The sequence below is a fragment of the Euprymna scolopes genome, chromosome 18 (assembly GCF_053919585.1).
Source record: "Euprymna scolopes isolate OS-2025 chromosome 18, ASM5391958v1, whole genome shotgun sequence".
Classification (NCBI taxonomy): domain Eukaryota; kingdom Metazoa; phylum Mollusca; class Cephalopoda; order Sepiida; family Sepiolidae; genus Euprymna; species Euprymna scolopes.
Genome location: NC_136499.1, coordinates 125,983,162 through 126,005,612, shown reverse-complemented (window position 1 = coordinate 126,005,612; position 22,451 = coordinate 125,983,162). Strand labels below are relative to the sequence as shown.

The 22,451-nt window shown below is 31.9% G+C and overlaps 1 protein-coding gene across 1 annotated transcript in view; it reads left to right on the top strand.

The window, feature by feature from the left end:
* LOC145297808 (putative isocitrate dehydrogenase [NAD] subunit alpha, mitochondrial) overlaps positions 1–20,911 on the top strand; it is a 35,307-nt gene extending 14,396 nt beyond the window's left edge. The window contains exons 3-11 of the mRNA XM_080144121.1: positions 579–662; positions 4,695–4,867; positions 7,338–7,467; positions 9,737–9,870; positions 12,337–12,439; positions 12,977–13,041; positions 15,928–16,009; positions 17,801–17,953; positions 20,571–20,911. Of these exons, the coding sequence (XP_080000247.1) occupies positions 579–662; positions 4,695–4,867; positions 7,338–7,467; positions 9,737–9,870; positions 12,337–12,439; positions 12,977–13,041; positions 15,928–16,009; positions 17,801–17,953; positions 20,571–20,642 (996 nt within the window). The 3' untranslated portion in view covers positions 20,643–20,911. The remainder of the gene's footprint in view (positions 1–578; positions 663–4,694; positions 4,868–7,337; positions 7,468–9,736; positions 9,871–12,336; positions 12,440–12,976; positions 13,042–15,927; positions 16,010–17,800; positions 17,954–20,570) is intronic.
* Positions 20,912–22,451: the final 1,540 nt, after the last annotated feature.

Sequence of the window (22,451 nt, the reverse complement as noted above, 5' to 3'; positions counted from 1 at the left end):
ACTGCTTTTGGTAGTCCGTTGTCTGACATGCGCGTGACATGTCCTGTCCATCTCAGTTGGTTTGTTACAATTATTTCTTCAGCACTGGGCATTTTAGCCTTTTCTAATACTTCAAAATTCGATACATGGTCTTTCCAAGAGATACCCATTAGATGACGGAGATGCCTTTGTTGTATCAGGTTTAATCTCTTGGAGTGGCGTCTGTAGAGAGTCCAGGTTTCTTTTTTGAAAAATCGCATTTAGTTTTTGCATCTGCACATCACCAAGAAGAGTGATCCATTAAGTATCTTATGTTCAAAGTCGGTTTCGTAGTTTTGATCAGTTGTAATTTTTGAAACGTTTTCCTCAGATTGTTGACATCTTTTTTTTTTTTTTTTTAAATTCTTTTACCTTGTGGTTCATTCACATAAGACAGTAATCTTTTTTTCATTTTAAAAGGTTTTCTTTTGTTCATTTACTGTAAAAAGCTTACCCACATTTGATTGGCAGTTCAGATTTCGCAGAATAATTCTCACTTGTCAATTCTTATCCGATACTAACTTTACACATTTTGTTATTAATTTAAATTTTATTTTTAGATCCACAAAGTGACGCTCATTCCTGGCGATGGTATTGGACCTGAAATCTCAGCAGCAGTTCAGAAGATTTTTGCTGCTGCCGATGTAAGCATACGCCCTTTTTTTTTTTTTTTTTTTTTTTTTTTTACATTCTTTATTAGGTTATAGTTTACAAATCTAAACGTTTTAGCATGTTAAAAATTGGCAAAAGTTATGGCTCATTGATTTAGATTAAGCGTTTTATGCCAAATTGATGGTTGGTCCTGGATATGACCTTAAACTATATCCAGTGGTGAGGCCCCAGCTTGTGGGCTTTGGGGAGTGTGGAGCCACCCTTTAATTACCATTGTTCCCAGGTCCACTCTGACCCGGAGTGGTAGTACTTGTTAGGGTTCCAACTATAGGTTAAATAGAAACCGACTTGAAAACAACAAATATATTCTATTAAAAATTTTTTCTTCAAAATCTTTGGATTCGGCATTAAATAACCCGAAAAGGGTTAATATGCCGTAAAACAAAAACAACCAAGCAAGCAACCAACCAATGGTCAGATATGGTTTAATTTGTGGTCATTTTTGCATTAAATATTAATCCCTAATTGTGCATTAAATAAATAAGATGATACTTTATGATAAAGTATAGTGAACATACAAAATTTCAGCCAGATTGGCTTGGTAATTTCTGAAAGTGAAAGGAACAGACGCAGACAAATCAAGAAATATGATATAGATTTTTTTTTAATATTTTATTTTACATGACTTTATTCAATATCTAGATCATCATCGAACACTTTTTGTCCGTTCAGTTATCAGCTTCATAACGACATAAGGAATTTGGTATGAAGCATACGTGAGATGCCAGGTGTTAGAAATTAATTTCAACTGTTATAGCGTAACACTTTTTTAACAGTTTTTCTAAGAAAAAGAACTACCGAACAAAGCAAAATTATTGCACATCAATTCCAATAATTATATATATATATATATATATATCTCCAAACAAAAGCACAAAATTACTTGACATGCATAAAGTTATTTTAAATTATTTTATTTTACTTATCAAAGATATATATATACTTATTTCTAACAGTATGATAGGGTTTAAAGAGTGAATAATTTTACTATTACTACTGCTAATACTAAAAACCTTAACCAGTGGTGATGGTGGGAGGTGTAAATTAACATCTAATACTACTAATAATAATACTTATCTATGCTCTTAAATAATAATCGCTTCTATTATTGAGTTTTTTGGGGGTTTTTTTAGACTGCTTTTCTTAGTCACACTTTTTTCTTTTCCTTTTTTTCCTTTTTTTTTCTTTTTTTTCCTTTTTTTTTCTTTTTTTTCCTTTTTTTTCTTTTTTTTTCTTTTTTTCTTTTTTTTTCTTTTTTTTTCTTTTTTTCTTTTTTTTTCTTTTTTTCTTTTTTTTTCTTTTTTTCTTTTTTTTTTTCTCTTTTTTTTTTTTTTTTAATTGCCTTTGAAGTTTGACAGTACCAGGTTTGATTCTCTATACAGCCACTGTCTTTTTTGCAAAACATATGCCGGTACTTGTACAGTTTAATCAAGACATTAAAAAATGAAAATATTGAAAAAAGTTTAAATTGTACATATCCATTATGGAAACAAAATGTTTTAAATAGACTTGGTACTCCAAACTGGAAGATAAACTCAATGAAGCCACATAAACTTGTTTTTCCTTAACACGCACACAAGTTGATCACACAAGAAGTTACGGGTTGTGTTACTGCTGTTGTTAAGGTTGTTGATGGGAGTGGAGGTGTTTTTACGAAGGAGCTAAGTGAACTTGAGCTTTTGCATTTCCTTAGCTCTGTGGATGCTGTTTTGATAACATTGGTTGATTGTTGTGGATATTTCCGATAGAATACTGTTCGGTTTTTTTTTTTTTGTTTTGTGTCACTGGTAGTGTAAGTGTTGGATGATTTTCTTTAAAAAAATTTGATTTTAGTTTTGGGTGACGAAAACAAGTTTTATGGTTTTAAGTGTTTGGAGCTAGAAGAAATTTACAACAAACAAAGGAACTAAGAGCAGATAACTCTAAATCTTTATGCTCTTCTTTGCTATTGTAGTGAAAATTGAAATATTGCAATTCAAGTGAAACCAATGGAATTTCTACTGAATTGTCATGTCACAGTAATGAGCATATCCAAAAATTATGAAAATACAATAAGGTAGAAAATTATGAAATTGAGTTTTGTAAAAAAAAAAAAAAAAAAAAAAAATGGAGAGTTCTAATCGTAACAAAGGGAGGTAAATATTTTCTGGAAACTGAAAATCTTTGGCCAATTTAGCAAAACTTAATTTTTGTTAATTGTCTTTGAAAACTGTTTTTATTAATTAATTTTCTACCTTGTATTTTTTTTTTTTTTTTTTTTTTTTTTTAAAGATATTTTCATTACTGTGACATGACAATTAAGAAGGTACCATTTGTTTCACTTGAAATTCAGTATTTCAATTTTCAAATTTTGCTAAAATAAGGACAAAGCATATCTGATCTTTTAAAAAAATATGGTGCAGGGGAGATTGAACAGATTGACAGTCATTGATAATCAGATACATATGACTTAGACTAAAAGTTGTCGAAATAACAGTTTTTAGGTTAGTTATTATAATAGGCATGCTTGTGAACGTAGTGTGTTTCGTTGTACTGCTATGATTATCTTGTATAATGTTCTCGACCAAAGTTGTTCATCAATCTATACCGTGCTGCAACCCTAACTCCTCATTCCAAGCGAAACCAGAAGTTCAACTTGTAAACAAATAATAGATGTTTTAAAAAACGTACCATCTATTTAGTTGATTAGATTTGCAACATCAGATCCCTACTTGACCAGACCAAAACACAGAATCCCCATTATCGAGTCCTTTGGCTAAGAGCCCCCAAGGGATCCACCTGGCCTGGAGAGATACACTGACTCTGTTGCCCGGTAGCTCTCACCAAACTCAACTGCCTTCTCTCCAACATTCAAGTTGTACTGCTATGATTATCTTGTATAATGTTCTCGACCAAAGTTGCTCATCAATCTAACCGTGCTGCAACCCTAACTCCTCATTCCAAGCGAAACCAGAAGTTCAACTTGTAAACATTTGAATGTGAGGGACTACTATTTGGGACCATGTTTACAAGGGAGTGTGCAAGGAGATGAGCAAGATGTTTGTTCACATTATATTTAAACTTCTACATGTCAGTACAGTCGAAAATCGGTAACAGGGAGGGAATTCCAAAGTCTAGCAATCCAAGTGAAGAAACTATTAGAGTAGACTTTTCGGCATCTAGGGACCTCTACAGTAATGGAGTTGTCATTTTGTTGCTAAACAGGTTTGTTGGGGTGGGGATTGGTATGTATGTCAAGTTCATCAGAGCACATTCCATTAAAATACTCGTAAAACGGGCACAGGAATGCAACATTTGTTCCCCCCCCTCTTCCCTTTGTCAAACATCTAACAACTGCATGCCTGCCATTAATGTGCAGCACATGTTTATACATGATTATTCTAATTTTATTTAACAAAACTGCAATTTTATATCTTCATAGTTTAGTCAGATTCGAAAAGTATTATATTGCAGCTGTCATCTATATATATCTATATATATATAAAAAAGCAAAAATGTGTGTGTGTATGTCCAGCAAAGGCTTTTTTCGCCGGGCTTCTCAGTCGGTTCACTCCTTAAAACTTTTTATATAATGTCTAAATCATAATAGCTACGAGTTATGATCGGAGGTCGTGTCTTTTCCAAACTATTTTCGAGATTTTTTTTTTTTTTAATTTTATCGCTTCGTTTTCGTTATGCTGTTCAGTATAAAAAAAAAACGAAAACTGGCTTGTAGCCGTGTCATGTTTCAAGGTCAAACATCACGCGACTTAACTTTCTCGCACCTGTCAATTTCACTTTATAAATGTTAACTTAAGACACGTCACTTCCTCTCCCCTCGTGGCCGAGATGGTTAGGTTTTTTTTTCCATTTCATTTTCACCTTTGCGTCAAGGCTTCAGGGTTCAAGCCTACCTTCCTACTAAAACTTTTTTTTTCTTTTACACCTCCAAACACCCGGGCAACGCCGGGTACCCCCTGCTAGTCTTCTTATAAAACTGAAAATTCAAGTCTAAACTTTTTCAGGTTCCAATTGAATGGGATCCAGTGGATGTCACTCCCGTGAAGGGACCTGATGGAAAATTTCGTCTGCCCCAGAAAGTATTTGAGTCGATGGCTGTTACAAAATGTGGTTTGAAAGGTCCTTTAGCTACTCCCGTCGGAAAAGGTCACCAATCGCTAAATTTAGCTCTGAGAAAGTAAGGCCCTCATCTTATTCTTGCCTGTTTTTTTTTTCTTAAAGATTTAATCTTTGTCCTTTTTACTAGATTGTCAGTATTGAAATAGTTAAATTATTTTTAAAAATTTATTTATGATTAAATACCTCTTTTCTAAAAAAAAATGGGTTTTTTTTTTACCTTGAAAGTATCTTTTTTTCCTTTTTTTTTTTTTTTTTTTTTTTTTTTTTTTTTTTTTTTTTTTTAAGATTTATCTCCCTTTGCTACAAAAATGGCATTCTGGAATGGATTCAGTCTAGCAACACTATATCTATCTTTTTTTTTTTTTTTTACACAGTGATCACCACTTATCAAGGCCCGGAAGCCACTCAGGAATAAGGGTTATTGCAAGTACATTACGTTAGTGTGGAGATTTGCTGAAGTGTTTACTTAAGGGTGCGGTTCATTAGGAATTTGTTAACATTGGACTTGAAGACATCCAAGTTGTAGTCCGGAGGGAAGCAGGCAGATGGAACAGAGTTCCACAGGCGTGCAGTTCTAAGGAAGAAGCTTTGTTCATGGAATCCACGTTTTGATTTAGGCAGAGATATAGAGTGGGGGAAATTTTTCACAGTGGATTCAGCTAGACGGGTGTTTTTCGTGAAAGATTGGCGAGGGGGGGGACCAGAGATTGGAGTTCAGACGAGCATCTGTCATGGAAATAACGATAAAACAAGGACAGGCTCGCAACATACAGCACAATCACGTTGACACATCAGTTCTTGTCAGATGGGTGACCATTTGGTACTGGCCAGGCTCAATGTTAAACTTTGATCTGACAAGAACTGATGTGTTATATTGTTATATTTAAATAAATTTTTTTTTTTTTATTGCCGAAAAATCTATTTTTTATTTTTTGCATTGTTTTGTGTCTAACAACTTAACCACTAACATTACAGTAAGACCCAAATAACATATAAGCTGACAAATTGAACATTGCTTCTAATTCCTGACCTGAAATGCAACGCATACATCAAATCTGTTGCCAGTATTGCTGGAAAAATAGTTGGATCACTCTAACACGCCAGTAGGTATCTCACTGTCGATGCAATCCTCTATCTGTATGAAAGCCAGGTATGCACTAAAATGGAGTACAATTACCACATCTGGGCAGGAGTTGCTCGGTGCACCCTATCCTGCCTGGATAGAGTTCAAAACCAGTTTTGAAACCTAGGTGATGCCCTTTTCTCTTCTTTGCAGCCTCTTTACCACAGAAAAGATGTTGTGAGCCTGTCTCCACTCTATCGTTGTTTTTTTTTTTCATGGCGAGTGCTCGACTGAACTCCAATCTTATGATTGCCAAACTTTCACAAAACTCCACTAGCTACAACCACTATATACGATTTCCTCCACTCTTTAACTGTGCCTAAATCTAAATGCAGATTCTATGAACAAAACTTATTTCCCAGAACTGCCTGCCTGTGGAACACTGTGCCACTGGCCTGCTTTCTGGCTGATTACAACATGGTAGCCTTCAAATCCAATGTAAATAAGTTCTTGTTGAGCTTTTTTTTTTTTTTTTTTTACATAGGCATCACCACATTATCAAGGCCAAGAGGCCACTCAAGGATAAGGGTTAAAGAGTGTACAGTAGAAATTGGACAATATAGTAATCATTAGTAATGAAAATTTGGTAAATTTGATAACTTATATAGAACGGCTCATCAAGAACTTATTTACGTTAGACTTGAAGACAACCATATTGTAGTCAGCCGGAAAGCAGGAAAACGGAAGACAATTCCACAGGCGTGCAGTTCTAAGAAAGAAGCTTTGTTCATGGAATCTACGTTTAGTTAGCTTTCCCCATAAATAACCCAAATTGTATCCATTAACAATTACTACACTATCATCTTACATTCATTAATCTTTATCCTTGAGTGGCCTTCAGGCCTTCATAAGTGGTGGCTTCCAAGTAAAAGCAAAAAACTAGCCAATTTTTGTTTAGTTTTGTTGGATCATTTTATTAACAATATAATAAAATACTCCATTATAATTTATTTTTTAAAAAATTGCTCATTCTGGCCAAGGCAACAGATAATATAAAGGATTTTTAAATTATTAACTAAAAATAAAAATCTGAAGAAGGGAGATAACTCTTATTTTAATTGAGGAATATGATAGTTGTCTACCTTAGAAAAAGAAATAAAATTCTAGTTGTATCTCGATTTAAAATGTGAAAAAAATAAAATTAAAAAGCAAAATGGCTGCACTGCAACCTAAGCAACATTGACTAAAAATGACTTTCTTTTTTTTATTTATTTATTATTTTTTTTTTTTACTTTTCGTTACCATTTTTATCATATTTAATTTGATATTTATTTTAGGCAGATATGCTACGCACATAATGTTTTAAACACTAATTTTCTGTTGTCTATTCACCCGGGCAGCACATCGTAACGCTGCTAGTATTTCTTGTGATTGCATTTTTTTTTTTTTTTTTTTTTTTTTATAGGGCGTTCAGTTTGTATGCCAATGTCCGTCCTTGCAAATCCGTTGAAGGTTATGCTACACCTTATGAAAATGTCAATTTGGTGACGATCCGAGAAAACACAGAAGGAGAATACAGCGGCATTGAACATGTCGTGAGTATTGTTTTTCTTATAACAATTTCTAAAAAAATTTTATAAACCCAAAAAGTTTCTCTATTTCGATCCTTCTACCGTATTTGTTTCAGGATGTTCTAAATTCCTGGTGAAGGAATTTTAGAAAAACTAGTTCTCTTCTACAACCAGGACACGTGGAAAAATTGTTTTACTATGGATTAGCTTTTCTACTAATGGGTCACCACTTATCAAATGTGACACAAGGATAAGGGTCGAGTATATTGTCACCTCCATGAGTGAACCAGAAACAATAGTTAGGATGGTTTAAAAGATTACTAACGATGAATTGATTATCCAAAAAGTCGGTTCAGCAAGCGTTTCTTTATATGAGATTGGTGGGAAAATTCCAGTATTTTTCTAGATTCCAATTTTTAAATTGTTTAAAAAGAATTTAATTCTTTGAACAAGGGTGGGTGAATGATTTTAGTGTAGATATAATTTTCGTTTTAATTTCATAATTTAATATTTTTTCCTTTTTGTATTCTATCCAAAATTTTGGTAAATTCATTGAAATTTTCATTTATATTTTTCTTCAACATGGTTTTTCCTTTTTATCCACTTGTGACATTTTTTAATGTGACATTTTTCATTTTTACCTAAATTCATTATGATTTATAAATTTTAATTTCATTGATTCAAAATCAAACATTTTAGCATTAGGTCCAACAAATAGGAAATTTTAAACAAAGTTTTTTAAAAATATTTTTTGAATCAGAAATTAGGCTAAAATATTTCAAATTCTGATACCGCAAAAAGTTTTATTCTCCGACCCCCACAATTCTTAGTAATTGTCCCAACACTACATTAAACCTGAGGATGACCTGCTGTAGTCGTTTCGGAAGCAAACTTTCGGTATCTTGTTCCACAAATGGTATGTTCTAGGAAAGAAACTTCTTTTTTCAAAACAAAAGAACCATAATATAACCGAAACCAAGACTTCTGCCTTTAAATTGAACCAAATTTTCTATTCATCAGTTTGAAGGTTTTAAAATTACTTTCAAATTTCGAAGGATCACGAATGTAGAGATCAGCCATGTTAATCTATTTTTAGACTTTATTTTTTTATTTTTTTTAACTTAAAAATTTTGGGACACATTCAATCTGCAACCAGATCCACAGCATCTTCAGATTCTGTCTGTGACTTGCAAATCTTTCTGAATTGTTTGCTTGCAGCTTATTTTTATTTTTCGTCTTTTCACTGAAACCTTAGTTAGCAATTCTGGAGCCAATCGATGAGCATATCGGAGACAACCTGGAAATTTGCAGACTATTAATGATACAAGCTGTTGATTAGTGTGACCTCGAACTTCCTTGTTGGTAATTAGATTGATCCATTTTATCTGTAGTATCACAAGCAACTAACTTTTTTTATTCAATTTTCACCCTAAACAAGGCACAGTGCCACTTTGAAGTAGGAGGCTACTATCGAGGACATAAGTTGCAGGGGTATTATGTAGGGAGATGAGTAACAAGATGTCTGTTCACATTACATTTGAACTTCTGCATGTCAGTACAGTTGGGAAAGCAGAATCCCGGAAGGGAGTTCCAAAGTCTAGCAGTTCTGGGGAAGAAACTATTGGATTAGAAGGCTTTCTTACACCTAGGGATTTCTACTGTGAAGGGGTGGGATTTAGCTGCTTGTCGGGTTTATTCACATCGAGGGGGGTACATCAGAGCATTCACCATTAAAGTACTTGTAGAACAGGCAGAGGAATGCAACATTTCGTTGATGGGACAAAGACTGAAGCCTAAATGACAGTTCAGGACCTATCAGGTTGGCGACTCTCTTTTGTACCCTGTCCTGGAGTAAGGCAAGTAGCAGATACACCAGCCCAAATGTGACAACAATACTCCATACATGGGCGAATGGTGGTTTTCTAGAGGTACAGGATAACTTCCTCTTTTGGGTGATTTTTTTTTTTTTTTTTTTTTTTTTTTTTTTTTGTTGAGTTTCACTTCCATATAACATTGTTCCATTTATCATACATAGGCCATCCACAACTTTATAGATGCTTTTGTAGCAAGGAGTTCTTTTTCTGGGGGGTAAGATTGTTACAAAATCTTAATTTAGATCTGAGGGTGATATTTTTTACATCAAAGGAAAATGTTTGGGCATTTTTGCAATATCGACAACAAAATAAAAAAAAATTGTCGTCCATCCATGGAAACAATAATAAAATTCATTTTTTTTTTTTTTTTTAATATTTGAAATAATGACCAACACTTTCTCGTCTTTTCACTCTTGTAGATTGTTGATGGTGTCGTTCAAAGTATAAAACTGATAACGGAATCTGCATCCCGACGTGTGGCTGAATATGCCTTCAAGTTTGCTCGAGACAATAACAGAACTACAGTCACTGCTGTGCATAAAGCTAATATCATGTAAGTTATTACAGATAAACTCATTTCAAGTGAAAACATTACATGCATGTCATGGCGAAATTAGTATGAATTGAAAAAAAAATAATCCAGTAGAAAAAATATATAAGTAAAAATATAATTTATTGAATTTTCAAGTTTTATTGTATGTTTTTAATGTGGAAGAGTTGTGCAACCAATTCAGTACAACAAACAAGGGAAATAATCCTTGGCTTAAAAAATTAAGAGTTTGTCCTTAAACTAATGCACATTTTCTGCCGGATCATTCCTTGTAACTTTTGTTCATTCTCTTAACATTATCTACTCATAAAAGAAGCATTTTTCTGTCTGTGTGTTTTGAATTTTTGGTGATCAAATCTGAACTTTTATTATGTTTTAAAATCTATTTTTATTGTGTACTCTTTTAAATGGAACATTTAAAAGATGTCACTTGTGTCGATAATCTTTTTTTTTCTTTTTTTTTTTTTTTTAATTACCAATATTTTCGTATCTCCGTTCGCACTTGACATTTCTAAGCATCTATGAAAGGGGAAATGTGTTGAATTTTTAATTTATTCATGTCAAGAATATCATTGTGAGGTTTGAGTTCATCTAAAACAATCTGTGCGTTTTGTATGTGACCCGTAGAAAGAAAGACTAAAAGGTGCATAAAATCAAAATCTGTACTCTTATGTAAGATTAACAAATGAAGATAATGGAAACGTATTTGAATCTTAAGTGCACCCCTAAAGAACCTATGGAGTAGACTCCAGGGTGGGGTAATGTTAATTTGGGAAAAAAAAACATTTTAATGCATTTCTTTCAGAAATGATTTGACATTTTCTTTCAAAATTTAACGTTACTCAAGCTTCTCTACAGACTATGGATGAGTGAATTGGCCAGAAAGGTTGTTTTTCTAATGTTGTACAAACATCCACAATTTTATTTTGGTCTAATGAGCAATAAATATCAGTTTACATAAGATTATATTAGTTGCATTACATTTAGTAAGTGGTATATACTAATCCAAAAGTACTCGACGTTCGATATAGAGCAGGGATGTTTAAACGCAGTATTGCATAAGAGAAAAAAAAAACTCTTTTGTTAATCTATGTAAGCCAGGAGCCATTATAGTATTATATTTGGTAAATGGTATAAATTAATCTGGACTGCTCAATATCCTAAATAGGGCTGGTACGTTTATTCCGTGTTGCCCAAATGTTATCAATATTTTGGATAACGCAATCCTACATAGAGTAGGTGTTTCGTAAAACCGTGTTGCCTCGGAGAAAGATTTTCTACTGCATTTTGTTATGCTCTTCTATACCAAAAAAAATGTTCTCTACATTGTTCGGTCGTCAGTGCTCAATATCCTAGATAGAGCAGGTGTATGCAATAATACAGTAGTACATTTTCTGTATGGTATATGCTTCATGGAGAAGAGTGAAGACAAGACTTGTATTCTTTTGGGGGAAAACATTAAAATAAATATAGGGAGTGGAAGAAGGCCGGAAACTTGGCGTTGTTTAGATAAGTGACAACCAATATAAATTTCATATTTTTTTACAAAGTGAGAAGGTGGTCTGTAGACCCGGAGCAATAACTTTACAACTAAAAACTTGAATGAGTTGCATTATTATTTTCAATACATTAAAACGAAACAGATTCAGAGGGTATTTTGTTTTTATGATCTTGGGCAATGCCAAATATTCCTGCCTTGTATATCTAGTATATATAATCATTCCCCAATGGGGAGGGAAATAAATATGTGCTTCTAAATGTCAAACCAAACGCCAAAGTTGTGAGTTGCAGATTTCTGTATTGTTTTTTTTTTTTGTTTGTTTTTTTTCTCAGTCGAATTCTGCACAAATTCATCTCCACATGAACCCTACATGGATATGTCACTATAAAATGTCTTTTGAATTTTTAAAATTTCTACTGAATTGTTCATGTCTTATCAGACAGAGAGAGGAGAAAGGTTCTCTAAAAATTATTAGTCTCCAAAAAAAAAAAAAAAAAAGATATCAATACAGAAATATTTACTTGACTAAAAGATACTGAAATAAAAGAACATGCAGAAAATTGTTTGCAAAATTTTGAAATACAAATCTGGCACTTTAACCTACATATACTTATGACCTTCATCCTGGAGTTGTTCAGCCAGCTTCATCCCGAAGAGAGAATTTTCCATGTCCCAGACAAATGCTAATCAAATGTAACTACAATAGCAAATATAAATGTTAGCCAATCACAGTTCCAATAGTGAACTCCATAGATGAGAGGACCCAGAATTGGCTTGGTATCCTCTTTCACCAATCTACTCTGTACATCGTTTTTTTTTTTTTTTTTTTTTTTTTTTTTTTTTTTTTAATCTTGAGAGTCTGGTTCAATGACTTTGTGGATAAAATCATCTGTGTGACAAAGAACATAACCTTTAAGTTAAAGATTGATCAGTATTTATTTTATTTATTTATTTTTTTTTTTTTGTAGGAAAATGTCTGATGGCTTGTTCTTACAATGTTGCCGGGAAGTTGCCCAAGAAAACAAAGACATACAATTCAAAGAATTATACTTGGACACTGTCTGTCTTAATGTAAGTCTATCTTGTCTACCTCTTCTATTATATAAAGGGCAGTTGTCTACAAAACAGCCAAACTAAACACCGTGAATAACTATTTGAAGATATAAAAAAAATAATTGAAGCATAAAACATTTTTTTTTTTTAAAACATGACAAAATTCGGCATTAAATAACCCAAAAAATCTTTGTCGTAAAACCAAACAACCAACCCCACCATCTTTACAAAGATTAAAATAAAGATACAGACACTACTAAACCATGTCTAAATAAAAATCCATTGGATGAGCTTGATTCTAGAAAATGTCCAAAATTTTCAGTTAAAGCTTAGGGGGTCTTAAGAAGAAATAGAAATTTTGGAAATCTTGATTCATAAATAATGACTTTGGATTAAATTTAATACAAATCTGAAGTATTAAGTTCCCGAAAAATCCTTTCGGTACTTCAAAGAAACTTAAATTTAGGGAAGAACTTTTTTTCTTTTCTTTCTTATTTTCTGAAAATTAATTACAAGTGTTATAATTCTGTTGAATTAAAAAAAATGTTTTTTCAGATGGTACAAGACCCTTCCAAATTCGATGTGTTGGTCATGCCGAATCTTTATGGTGATATTTTGAGGTAAGCATCTCATCATAAGCATTTTTTTTTCTCTAATGTTTTCTGAATTTTGTTACGATAGAATAAAAATGTGTACGTTTAATATATAAAGTTGTGTATTTTTCAACGTCAGACCCAAATAGCAATTCATCTGACATATTGATGTGATTCGAATTAGCTTCCTTTTTTATTTCTATCTTCTGTGTTATTAGTATCTGGTCCCACCTCGCCAATCTTTCATGAAAAACACCCATCTAGCTGAAACCACTGTCAATAATTTTCCCCACTCTTTATCTGTGCCTAAATCAAAACGTAGATTTCGTGAACAAAGCTTCTTTCTTAGAACTGCACGCCTATGGAACTCTGTTCCATTTGCCTGCTTCCCAGCTGACTACAACTTGATTGTCTTCAAGTCCAACATAAACAAATTCTTGATGAACCACCCCCCTTAAGTAATCTAATTTACCAAATTTCTATTACTAACGATTACTACAATATTATCCCGTTCACTATTGTACACTCTATAACCCTTATCCTCGAGTGGCTTACGGGCCTTGATAATTGGTGACTCCTATGTGTAAAAAAAAAAAAAAAAAAAAATTGGTTTCGTCTTGAAAATAATTATTCCAAGCAAAAAAAAACATTTACAATGTTTGTTTTTTTTTGGGGGGGGGGGGGGGTTGTTTGTATGCATTACAATGTAAAGAGAGGTAATATACATTTTCTTAAAGAGTAGCTTGCCTTGGAAGCAGGTGGGGGTAACACTTCAAGTATTGAAAACTTGAAAGATTTGGAAGCAACTTCTAATTTTCATATTTATTTTGCCTCCACACAAGGGCAAAGTGGATTACACCAGTGAATGTTGAGCACATGAAAGAAATATTAGTAATACCAGACCATTTTTTTTCTTTACATCTAAGAAACTCAAATCAAGCATTATTAAAAGTATAAAAAAGGTAAAGAAAAATGGTCTTTAGCTTTTTTTAAATCAGGCCATTAGAATGTATCAGAAAAATGGACATTTTGTGTTGTCAGTCCTATTCAAATGCATATAAACTTGTGACTGAAAATGGTAGGAAATTTGCACAATTTATTGACTAACCCATCTTTAAAAAGCTGTATTGATGTGATTTGAATTTTTTTTTTTTTTTACATTTGTTATTTGACAAAATATTTTGTATCAGTTTATTTTTTATTTAAATAATGTGCAATGTTTTTGTTTTTATTCATTGTATTGAAAGGAGAGATAATAAAGATTTTTTTTCCTTGAAGAATAGCTTCCCTTAGAAGCATAAAATTCTTAATACCTCAATTATTAAAAACTTGAAAGTTTTGTAAGCTATTTCTAATTTTATAAATGATTTAAAGACATTATCATAAAAAAAAATTACAGTTGGATAACAATTTTATACAATTATTATTTTAATGATCAAACTATGCAGTGATAATTTTAACTTTAAAATTCCAACCTACTTAGAACAAGCAAAATGAATTGTCTTGCAAGATGAACTGATGTGCTGACTAATATCACACAGGATCAGTGAATCTATTGATAGATGCTTCATATTTAGAGCAATTACTCTTGACATATCAAAGGTGTTTGATAGTTTGGGAGCATGGTTTGCTTCACAAGCTAACTACGGCATATCTGGAAATGTCTTTTCAATCATCGAATCTTTTTTTTTCCAATAAGTTCATAAAAAAAATTGTCGTTGATGAGCAGAAATTTAAAGAACATGCTGGCATGCTTTAAGAATCGATTCTGGGCAAAACTCTCTTCCTGATTTTAATTAATAATCGCCCAAATCACATTCAACTAATATGCATGTTCTATAGAAATGGAATCTAGTCGAGATCTAACTTGCACAAGTTGTGACAAGAGACACGCAAGGGATATGATTTCTTGTCAACATGGCATTTAAAGTAATGCATGTGTGTAGAATGTGTTGAGCACCCAACACATCGTTACAAGAGTGAGAAAACGTTTGTGTTTTTCCTGAAGTTCGCACTAATCACTCTGCGAGTGATATTATGCAAGTGCAAAAGAAAAAAAATCTTGTGTGAAGTCGCATAGGTAGACGATATCTTGCGAGATAATTTTGTCATAGATTTCTTATTTTTTATTATTAGATTAATTGATAAAAAAATTCTTTTAATTTTATTTGATATATTTTTTTTTTTATTTTTTAAATAAGATTAATAAAAAAATTTTTTTTTTAAAATAAGATTAATAAAAAAATTTTTAAATAAGATTAATAAAAAAAAATTTTTTTAAATAAGATTAATAAAAATAAAAAAAAATTTTTTTAAATAAGATTAATAAAAAAAATTTTTTTAAATAAGATTAATAAAAAAAATTTTTTTAAATAAGATTAATAAAAAAATTTTTTAAAATAAGATTAATAAAAAAATTTTTTAAAATAAGATTAATAAAAAAAAATTTTTTAAATGAGATTAATAAAAAAAAATTTTTTAAATAAGATTAATAAAAAAAAATTTTTTTTAAATAAGATTAATAAAAATAAAAAAAATTTTTAAATAAGATTTATTAATCTTATTTAAAAAAATTTTTTAAATAAGATTAATAAAAATAAAAAAAAATTTTTTAAATAAAATTAATAAAAATAAAAAAAATTTTAATTGATTTCTAGTGATTTGTGTGCCATTTTCGTTGGTGGTTTATAATTTAAAACTCGGCACTATTTTCTTTTCAAAGTAAAATGCTTTAAAATAAGTTAAAACACAAAAAAAAAAAAGATCCAAATATATAGAAGGGTTACTTATCTTGCCTTTGGTAACATTTATGCGTTTATATATTCTTTATTTATTTTTTGACCATTTTTTAGTTATCTTAACTGCAAAATGCCCTTTATTATAGATTTTTATTAATTTGGTTTTTATTTTTAGTGATTTGTGTGCCGGTCTCATAGGTGGATTGGGTGTGACACCTAGTGGAAATATTGGTGAAGATGGTGCCATTTTTGAATCTGTAAGATTATTTTTCCTTTTTCAACCATTTATTCACTGCTCATGACTTTTTCATTTCTTTTAAAGGCAGCGCTTGGTAAAAAAAGGGTACAAAAATACCAGAAAAAAAATGTATTGAGTGCTTTAATACTAGCTTTTTTCTTTTCTATATATTTTTTTTATATATACTTTTTTTTCACATACACATATATATATAATTTTCTTATTCACACTTTGTAATGTTGTTCACTGAATTTCAACTGCATAAGTTCAATAAGATGTTCATTTTTTTTTTTTTTTTTTTCTTTTTAAGAAAACGATGGTAATAAAGTAATTTACAAGACCTTAGAAAAAAAAAACGTATTTTTAATGAAATAAATACTTTATTAATGAATACTGAAAATATAAGAATTGAATGAAAAACTGTTTTCAAAAATGACAGACGGAGAGGAGAAAAAACAACTGGACAAAGCAGGGGAGGGTAGAGCGGTAGCTCTAGATATATCTAAGGCTTTTGACAGGCTATGGCATGAGGGTCTCCGCAGGAAAATTAGATCATACGGTACCACTGGTAGAATACTTAACATCATTAAATCCTTCTTAGATAAGAGAAAAATCCAGGTTGTCCTCGACGGTCGTGCATCTAAACAATATGATATAAATGCGGTAGTGCCCCTGGGGTCTATCCTTGTACTTGAATTTCCTGATATTCATAAATGACCTCCTCGACAAAACTGCGTCGGAGATGGGTATATATGCTGATGATACTACACTCTATAAAAGGCACGAGGGGAAAACAAATGACCACATATCTAAAGAAATGGCAAAAACACTAGAGGATGACCTCCAATCTGTAGTGGAATGGGGACATAAATGGATGGTCACATTCAATGCTGCAAAGACTAAACTGGTTTCCTTCAATAATTACAAGAAACATCCTCTACCATCTATAGCAATGGCCAACGACTCTTTATCTGAGAGTACATCTTTCAAACTCCTTGGCCTAACATACACAGGAAACATGAGTTGGAACAATTACATTGAAGGCATTGCCAGGGCCGCTGCAAGGAAGGTAGGCTCTCTCTACCGTGCTAGAAAACTACTAACACCCGAAAGTATCCTGTACCTCTATAAGGCAACCATTCGCCCATGTATGGAGTATTGCTGTCATATTTGGGCTGGTGCATCTGCTAATAGTCTCTCGCTCCTAGACAAGGTTCAAAAGAGAGTTGCAAATCTGATAGGCCCTAAACTGGCATCTAAGCTTCAGTCTCTGTCCCATCGACGAAACGTTGCATCCCTCTGCCTGTTCTACAAGTATTTTAATGGTGAATGCTCTAACGAACTGCAAGCACTTGTGCCCCCACGATGTGAACACCCTCGACAGACCCGACAGGCTGCAAAATCCCACCCCCACACTGTAGAGATCCCTAGATGTAAAAGATCTTTCTACTCCGGTAGTTTCTTCCCCAGAACTGCTAGACTTTGGAATTGCATTCCAGGTCCCTGCTTCCCCAACTTTACTGACGTGCAGAAGTTCAAGTGCAACGTGAACCGACATCTTGCTGCCCAAATCCCTACATAGTTGTTGCCCCTGATAGTAGCCCCCTACACCAAAGTGGCAATGTGCCTTGTTTGAGATGAAAATGTAATAAATAAAAAAAAAATTAAAAAATAAACAAGAAAAGTGGATTCACATGCATTGGCAGATATTTACTAAACTATGCCAGTTTTTTCCTCTAACATTAGCAGTGTTTGTTTGTTTACTTTCCAAGATATTATTTTTCTTATGTGCATATGTTTATTTGCATAGGTGCACGGTACAGCCCCAGATATTGCTGGAATGGATATGGCTAATCCGACTGCCCTTTTATTGAGTGCTGTTATGATGTTGCGTCACATGGGTCTTACAGAACACGCAAACAGAATCCAAAAAAGTGCATTGGACGTTATTAAAGAAGGCAAAGTAAGACTTCTTTATTTATTTATTTATTCACACAAAAACAGGACAGTGTTTTCTACTATTTCTGTCTATCTAATCTACAAGAACATAATTGGCTGTCTCTTAAATTTCTTTTGTTTTGGGGTGTTTTAAATTTTATCTTTTATGTATTGAATATTTGATGAAACCTATATAAAATCTGTTCCTTATTTCATTCTAAACATTTTTTTTTTTTTTTTTTTTTTTTTTTTTTTTTTTTTTTTTTTTTTTTTAGAGGATTTAATTTTTACATTTGAAGATTTTTGTTTTGAAATTTGAAGAATTCTTAAGACCTTACATACAATGAGATGGTCGCATAGTGGCAGTGGAGATGAAAAAAAAAATATTTATACTAAAATCAATTTCTTTTTTTTTTTCCTTTTTTTTTTCTATTTTTATTCCTCCTTCATCTTTCTTGCATGTCTTATCCTCTTCATTCCTCTGCCCTGTTGACAGGCCTAAAAATTCACCGACTACAACCCCATACAGATGAGCTGCCCCTCTCCTCATAAACAAGACCACCTGTAGACCGTGGCTAGCGACTCGTGATGCTTTAGAATGGGATCTTCGTGGTTGAGCCATTCTTTCACTTGAGCTAAATTGGAGAGGCTCGATCTGATCAATTTGGCTTGTCACATGTTAATCAGATTGATTAATATGGTCGGGAGATTAACATTATTATTATAATTAGTTCTCCTTTTTATTTTCCCCCCAAATAAATACTAGAAGACTGTGACTGACACTCGAGAAGAAATGCTTTATCTTTATAATATTCGACTTGTTCTTTCCTTAGTTAATCTGTACGTTATGCTTTGAAAATGAACAAATACATTTTTTGAAGGACAAACTGCTTCAAAAAACGGCAAATTTGCAAAAAGGTCTTTTAAAAAAAAAAAAAAAATCTGGTTATCCTGGACATGAATATGAGTAACCTCCCTTTGATGTAGTCTCATTTTAGAATATTATAATATGACCATTGTTGTAGTAGTGTGAGAAAGTTGGTGAAACCTTGCGTAAAAAATGGGAACACTTGAAAGAAACGGAAAAAAAAATATTGTCAGCCAAGAGGTGCTGGACTGAAGTAGTAAATTAAAAATTGCCTCTTACAATATGATTTTATTATTTGTATTGAACTATGTAGCACAATATTACTTTTTGAGTATTTATTAGTATTTATTAATTTATCACGTTTGGTTCAGTTCTGTATTTAAAATACAATGGACACTATTTTCATAGAAATGTTAATCTCATATGCTGCGTGTTATTGGTTTTTCTGTCTCAAATTAATATTTTGTGCTTTCTATCCAGGAAAAAATATCTGCTTTATTAAAACATTTGTTGATTCAATGTTTTTCATTCCGTGGAATTTCCATGGTCCTGCTTGTATGTAAATAATTATCCTACCTCTAGAATTTGACAATTTTATTCAACACTAGCAGCTGCGCTGCGTCAGCACACAACATCAAGTCAAATACAAAATCGAGTACACTCAACAACGCTTATCATCAACACTTACCTTGTGAACTCGGAGTATGGGAAATTCCCATATGCACAAAACAAAATCACTAAAAAAACAAAAATACCCTAACTAAGGGTAAAGATAATGAGTAAACGTTGGATAAAATTATGAACTTGCCAGAATTCGAACCTGGAATCTTCTGATCCAAAGTCAGACGCGTTATCCATTGCACCAAAAGTCCTGTCCAAATGCTGAAAGACATTACCACTGTATACAGACAGTGCTAAATTCCGTTGACATGGGCAGGTAACTTTTTCGAGCTTTTTATATGACACTGCATTGTTTGTTACAAACCATATATAGATAAGGACAATCTAGGGATTCACACTTTTCAGGGAAAAAACTGAATTTTTCAATTCAGTGCATCCGTTCAAAAGTTTTATCGGTGTGTGTGTGTGTGTGTGTATATATATATATATAAAATCCCACATAAACATTTACAATTTAATTAATAGTATATAGATTTAAAAAAAAAAGAAAAAAAAAAAGCCTGCTCATGGTCTATTTCTACCACTACCCAAAGTTTGAAACATGGTGCAAGATGGCAAATCAAATCCTGGCCGAGAAAATAATTCCATCCTCTTAATAAGCATTCGTTACAAAATCAATATAGTGGCAACGGTACTCCATCTTAGGATGCATATTTGACTCTTAGACGAGTAGGGGATTGCATCAAGAGTGAAGCAGTAGAATGATTCAACCTTTTTTTTTTTTTTTTTTTTTTTTTTTTTTTTTTTACAACCTTAGCAACAGATCTGATGAAAACGGTCTTAGGGCCTCTATCTCCCTCATTTTTAGCAAAAAAAAAAAAAAAAATGCTCTTAAAAGCCATGGTTTGTTGCTCAAAAGATGTTGCCATTTTTTTAGCATTGCTTCAAGTTTTAAATGTTTTTTTTTGTTTTTTTTTTCATCTTTTTAGATTTTTAGTGATTATTTTTTTCATTAGCATTTTATAATATATATATATATATATATATATATATATATATATATTTAAGTATTTTATAATTTTACAAAAGCTATTATTTTTATTTTCCCATTCAATGTTTCATTTTTAATTAAATGTTTTTCGTCCCTTTACAGTACCTTACCAAGGATCTTGGAGGTAATGCCAAGTGCTCAGAATATACCAATGAAGTATGTTCCCGCCTGTGACGGATGTGAAACTATAGTCTACATTTTTAGTAAATGACTAACTTCTCTTGTAGTAATATTTAATATTTTGCTTGGTCTTCAGTTGCCGTTTTTTTTTTCTTCAACTGGTGACTTTTTTTTTTTTTTCTGTAACAATTTTCATTTCCATGTTTTTCTGTTAACAAAAATCTCAGGCTGTAACAACTGTATATGCATAAAGTCGTTTACCTTTTCGTTGTTTTACTTTAAATATAAACCTTTGTTATAAACACGTTTTCTTTTCATTGTTATAATGCATTATTATTGTTATATTTTATGTCCCAATTCAAAGGCAACTTTTTCTGTCTCATTAAAAAATATCTTAGATTGACCGAAATTCGCTTTTTAATAAGCAAATATTTTACAAGAATTGTATTAAAAAAAAAAAAAAAAAAAAAAAACGGTTTGTCCAAAATTCTCCCCTATATTCAAAATCAAACTCAAGAAAAACCTATATGATGTACGTGACCCGTAAGTAAAAGAATACCATACATAAAAATAAAATCAACCTTTGTGGGCAAGCGAGCAGACAATATCATGACGCCATCTTGAAAACAAGGGAAATAACTCCTAATAATTCAAAGCCATTTTTAACACGAGGGAAATTGTGAAAACTCATCGTACAGATTTTTCTTTATTCTTTAATATAGGAGGAATTCTGAACAAGCACAAAAAAAATTGTAAAAAAAATGGGCATCCAGAAGATTGCTGTCCCAGAAATGTCCAAGGCAATATACAAAGCTAAAAAAAAAAAAAAAAGAGGCTGAGTAAGCTAGTTTTCCAGATATACTACAAAGCAATGATCAAAATAACGAAATATTTAGGATAGCTAAACTGATGATAAATATACGGATATTTTTTTTTTTATGAAGAGAAATGTGTTCAAGACGACAATTGACAATTGTCACGCTAACAAATGAACAAGACTAGATAGATGCTTGGAAATGCCACTTTGAGAAATTGTTGAATACAGAGTTGCTATGGAACCGTGAAAATTAGAAGTTGCTGAAGTAGTATCTAGTCCAGTAATAAAAATTAAGAAATGGTATTGTAAGCTGTGATGAGGCTGGAAATTCTCCAGATGTTGTAGAAATGTTGATGGCTATGAGTGAAACAGGTATTGAAATGATCACAGCCTTAACAAATCTGATTATAAAAAAGGTTATTTCAAAAAACTGAGAACTTTATGAATTTTTACACGAGTAAAAGATAAGATAGAAGTAATTATGCAGTTGGTGGATCATGTCTTGAAACTGAAAATGAATGAGAGAATAATAAAGTTTGATTTGAAAGCCCTCCCCCTACTTACATATATATATATATATATATATGTATATATATATATCTGTATATATGTAAGGGGGCTAAAAACATGTAACCGTAACTTAACTCTTCACATCATACTTAGTATCGTCTGCCTTTCTACATTTTTTTTTCAACATGGCTTTCAAATCATGAACTGCTTCGGCTATTTCTGGCACTAACACTGGATTCTGTTAATATTGGAACTCACTCTATAAGAACTGAAATCCTCTGGGTACTCATTCATTACAAACAACCCTCGCCTTCCAACCCTTAAAAAAAAAATGAACTCTTTCACTCTTGCTTCGTTGATTTTTTTTTTTTTTCCTAACTCGAAACAACAAATCCCAGCATTCAATTATTTATTTTTAAAAACCTTATGTTGTTTATGGGTAAGTGATCCACTAATTTCAGCTTTTAATAAAAATGGCTAAATCAGTCTTGAAAAAATATTCTATGATTTTTTAAAACAATTTTTATCTTGTTTCA